The following is a 4,361-nucleotide window of genomic DNA, read 5'->3' on the forward strand; positions in this document are numbered from 1 at the left end:
TGTGTCTTCTTTTTGAAGGACTTTCTGTTGTAACAGGGCCTTGGGATTGCCCTATTGCATGTCCTGGCAAAGGGAGAAATGCAGGAACAAGAACAAGACTTCCCACATAGAAAAGAGTGGATCCCACACGCTGCCGACAAAAGGATAGAAAGTTCAGACTTGGCCAGGATGAGTTGGAGATGAAGTTCCCAACCTTCTGACAATGAGGTTAGAAGGAAAGGTGTCCCCAGTTAACACTTACATAGGACATACACACAGTTCTGCTTACACTTGACACTTTATTAGTGGGGAAATTCGCCTTAGTCTGGCAGAGGTGAGGCTGGATGCAGGTCCAGCGCCCATCTCAAGGGGGATTTTCCGGGAAGTCAGGTGTCTCTCCATGCAAATTTAGAGGAAACACCATCATGGATGAAATCCCCATAGAGAGCAGCGCTGCCACTGGCGGAAGTCAGGGTAGAAGGGGCACCCTAGACACAGCTGGGTTTCTGGGACAACAGGGCTTCGATGTCAGGTTCGATGTCGATGGTCGGAAAGCGGCGGCTGTACCTGCGCACAGGCACACCGTCAGGGCCCACCAGGAACTTCTCAAAGTTCCAGGCAACATCGTTGCGGCACACCGGAGACCAGGTGATGAGCTTGGGGTCGGTCATGAGTGCAGTGGCGTCGTCGCTAGGCGTTGGCAGGGCCTCCCGCAGGAAGGTGAAGAGCGGATGCGCACCTGCACCATTCACCTCGCACTTCTCGAACAGTGTGAAGTTGGGCTCGAACCCACAGCCAGGTCGGACGTACTTGAGGGAATCCAGAATCTCTTCGTTCTTAGCGTTCTCCTAGAGCAGAGAAGGGCAAATGGGACCCAGGGCCGCGAAGGGAAGGGAAACGTTCTGATCACAAACAAGGGAGTTTCTCGATGAGTCACCGGGATGTGGCCCTCCTTGCACAAACCCAGGGCGGACTGGAATTCCTGCCGCTATGAGCTCCGGAAGGGAGGCGGGGAGGGTGGCTATTCTTTCCGCGCAGCGGGCCTGCAGCTACCTGGCTGGCGCCCCCAACCACGACTGCACGCCCACCTTCACCCTACCCCGCCCGGCGCACCTGATGCCCAAACTGGTTGCACGGGAATCCAAGCACGACCAGACCCCGGGGCCCGAGGCGCTGCTGTAGCTCGTTCATCTGGGTGTAGTCCCGGACAGTGGTGCCTCAGAGGGACGCCACATTCTCGATGAGCAACACCTTGCCCCGCAGGGAGCCCAGGCTCACAGGCTCCCCGCCGGCCAGCGGGCGCACGGAGAAGGCGTACACGGACTGGGCGGCAGCCGCAGCCGCTAGCCGAGCAGCACACATGGCGTGGGAGTCCGCAAAGAAAGGCGAACTTTAGAACGGGGTAGCTCGGGTGTGTGTGTGTGTGTGTGGTAGGGGGTGCCCACGCGGTGCCTTTTAACTGGTCGGCGGTGGGGGTCACGTGGCACAGGCACTTTTCCGGGCCTGAGGGTCCCGCCTCATCCGGCCTCCACCCTCTCGGAGGGCTCCGCCCCCTCTCAGCCCAGCACAGGCGGGAGGGCGCAAGCGGAACCCGCTCCGCTCTAGCAGGAAGAAGCCACGGGCATGTCTGGTCTGGCTCCGGCAACAGCGCAGGCCCAGCAGCTGCCAGCGGTCCGGGTTACTTTGCCAAGGGCCCAGGCCCTAGCGGGCTCCGGATTCTTTCTGAAAGGTTCCTCAATTGGGGTGTGAGGTTCAGCATAGGAAATTGGTCAGCGGCGGCAGCAGCAGAACTTGCTTGAGCACAAACAACCCTTCTGTGCTGTCCCGGGCTGCAGGCCTCTGGTCTCCATCCTCCCTCTCTGCCATCGCCCTTATACAGATTTGCTTTTCTTTCAGTCTCACTCCATAGCCCAGGCTGGAGTGCAGTGGCACGCAGCTCATGGCCACCGCAGCCTCGACCTGGTGGGCTCAGGTGATCCTGCTGCCTCAGCCTTCCAAGTAACTGGAACTACAGACATGTGCCACCATGCCTGGCTAGTGTTTTTATTTATTGTAGAGATGGGGTCTTGCCAAGTTGCCCAGGCTGGGCTCAAACCCATGAGCTCAGGCAGTCCTTTCACCTGGGCCTCCCAAAGTGCTAGGATTATTGGCGTGAGCCACCGTGTCCAGCCTTATGCAGATTTTCTAATAACCTGGTGGTCAGGAGACGCTGCCCCAGCCTCCTGGAGTTCAACAGCTTGCTAGGGCAAAAGAAATCCAACCCGAGTACCCTCTCTTCTCTCAACAGGCTACATTCCCACCCCACCACCCACTCTAAGCTTGAGTGTGGCACAAGAGAATCATTTCCATGTTCTGGGGGCACGGGGTGAGAGGGGAACCAGGTTAGTTGCTGGGTGAGTGGAGGGTGGAGCACACGCTGGTACTCTGCACCCTGAAGGAACCTCTCCAGGGTGAGCTAACCCAGGAGGGCTGAGTCCTTCCATCCTTCTGCCCCAGCCCTGGAGAGAGCAACACAAACACCAGGATACAGGAAGTTTAGAAAACTGCCTTTATTCTATTAGTAGTTGGAAAAATTAACTGGTACAGAAACAAAGTTTAGTCAGCTGGAGAGAAGAGAGAAACCAAGTACCACCCATGAGAACTGGCGGCTCCTCTGTGATACAGTGAGGAAAAAAGAGCACTGTGATTTAGAGCCAGATGCTGCAGTCCAGGTGAGACAGGTTATGCCACCTTCCATGTCTAATTGCCTCAGGCGTGAAACCAATTCCTATTTACTTAGCCCAGCTCTGGAGAGGGGTACTGGAATATGTGGAGCTGAAAAGGGGTCATATGGCCATCTTTTATCAGAAAAAGTAACAAAACGGGAATTTTAAAAATGAATTTTCCATCTGCCTTTATTTCCAAATACACTTTCTTTTTTAAAAAACCAATACACTTTCTTCAGAGATGACAAATATCAGTATTAGGAAATCCAATTATACAAAAAATACTACATCTAGTCTGGGGTAGATATATTTATTTTTGGTAACATACATTAAGTGGCACTAATTACACAGTAACTATAAGGTAACTAACATGAAACCACAGAACTGTAACTCTGCCACAGCTGCACGGACTTGGGCTTTTCTGGCTGAGCACATTTTCAAAAAACTGGATGACCACCTCAGAGCTATGCCAATTAAATCTGTTAAGGAGTAAAGCTCTGATGTGGTGACTCACCAGAGTACCTTGCAGCTGACAGATGATAGGCAGGACATGTTAGTTATAAAGTAGTTACAGCCTAATTCACAAAAGTTACCAATTGTTTCTCTTTCTAGAAAGAAGCAAGAAGTTAAGAAATTCCTTGAATTAGCGCCTGGTGTGTCAGGTGGGAGTGCAGAGAGGGCTGTTAGAGCAGTGTCAGAAGGACCCTGGTGGGTCAGACGGGTTGGACATCATTAATAATCATGGTTGGCTTCTAAATACTGGTAGCAAGATGACTTCTGATTTGTAATCTTAGGTTTTTATAGATAAATGAAAAAGGCCAGTAATCATACACTAAGATTAATAAACAGCACTTCAAAATTAACCGCATAAGGGCTGTGCTTGCAGCAAGGTTTCACAAGACAAGGCACCCAGATTTTTTCTTCCCACGCCTGGCTTGCAGAGCAGCTCTCGTAGCCATTTCAAAAACCTCCCTCACTCCATCTTTGGTCTTTGCTGAACACTCCATGTACCCAAAAGCGCCAATTCTGTTTGCCATGTCTCTGCCTTCTTCAGGTTTTACCGGCTCCTAGCAAAGAGAAAAGAGTGCTTTCAGCTAATAGTGTTACATTTTTTTTTAAAGACAGCAGGATTTATTGAGAGGATAGAATAGCTCCCAGAGAGGAAGGGGACCTGAGAGTATTTCCCCATACATTTTTTTTTTTTTTTGAGTTGGAGTCTCACTCTGTCACCCAGACTGGAGTGCAGTGGCCGGCTCTACCTGCTGGGCTCTGGCGATCCTTCCGCCTCAGCCTTCCAAGTAGCTGGAACTACAGGAGCGCACTACCATGGGCCCGGCTAATTTTTTGATTTATTGTAGAGATGAGGTCTCACCAAGTTGCCCAGGCAGGTCTCGAACCCGCGGGCTCAGGCAATCCACTTACTTCAGCCTCCCAAAGGCGCAGGATTACAGGCTGAGCCACCGAGCCCGGCTCCCCATACATTTATTAAGTATAGAGTATTTGAAAATTAGCTACAAGACCTCTATTAAAAGCTGCTGAAGCCGGGCTCGGTGGCTCAGCCTGTAATCCTGTGCCTTGGGAGACAGAGGTGAGCGGACTGCCTGAGCCCGTGGGGTCGAGACCTGCCTGGGCAACTTGGTGAGACCTCATCTCTACAATAAATCAAAAATTAGCTGG

The 4,361-nt window shown here is 52.1% G+C and overlaps 2 protein-coding genes across 9 annotated transcripts in view; both read right to left on the reverse strand.

Annotated features, from left to right (window-relative positions):
• Window positions 1–258: 258 nt before the first annotated feature.
• GPX1 (glutathione peroxidase 1) lies at window positions 259–1,418 on the reverse strand. 2 transcript variants are annotated; one of them, XM_021708328.1, is made up of 2 exons: window positions 1,231–1,418; window positions 259–827 (listed from the first exon to the last, which is right to left on the reverse strand). In XM_021708328.1, the coding sequence occupies exons 1-2, from the start codon at window positions 1,339–1,341 to the stop codon at window positions 468–470; spliced, it is 471 nt and encodes a 156-aa protein (XP_021564003.1). In that variant the 5' UTR covers window positions 1,342–1,418; the 3' UTR covers window positions 259–467. The 2 variants fall into 2 exon arrangements, with proteins under 2 accessions (XP_021564003.1, XP_008047755.2); XM_008049564.1 differs by having other exon boundaries at window positions 1,093–1,418.
• Window positions 1,419–2,504: 1,086 nt separating this feature from the next.
• The window catches only part of RHOA (ras homolog family member A), a 12,451-nt gene continuing 10,594 nt past the window's right edge, over window positions 2,505–4,361 (reverse strand). For 6 of the 7 annotated variants that reach the window (XM_008049565.2, XM_021708324.1, XM_021708322.1 and 3 more), the window contains one exon: window positions 2,514–3,751. In XM_008049565.2, the coding sequence (XP_008047756.1) occupies window positions 3,578–3,751 (174 nt within the window). In that variant the 3' untranslated portion in view covers window positions 2,514–3,577. Of the gene's footprint in view, window positions 3,752–4,361 lie in introns of all 7 variants that reach the window. The other variant, XM_021708323.1, reaches the window with a different exon arrangement.

This window comes from Carlito syrichta, unplaced genomic scaffold (genome assembly GCF_000164805.1).
Source record: "Carlito syrichta isolate Samal-C Ts95f unplaced genomic scaffold, Tarsius_syrichta-2.0.1 Scaffold135763, whole genome shotgun sequence".
NCBI lineage: Eukaryota > Metazoa > Chordata > Mammalia > Primates > Tarsiidae > Carlito > Carlito syrichta.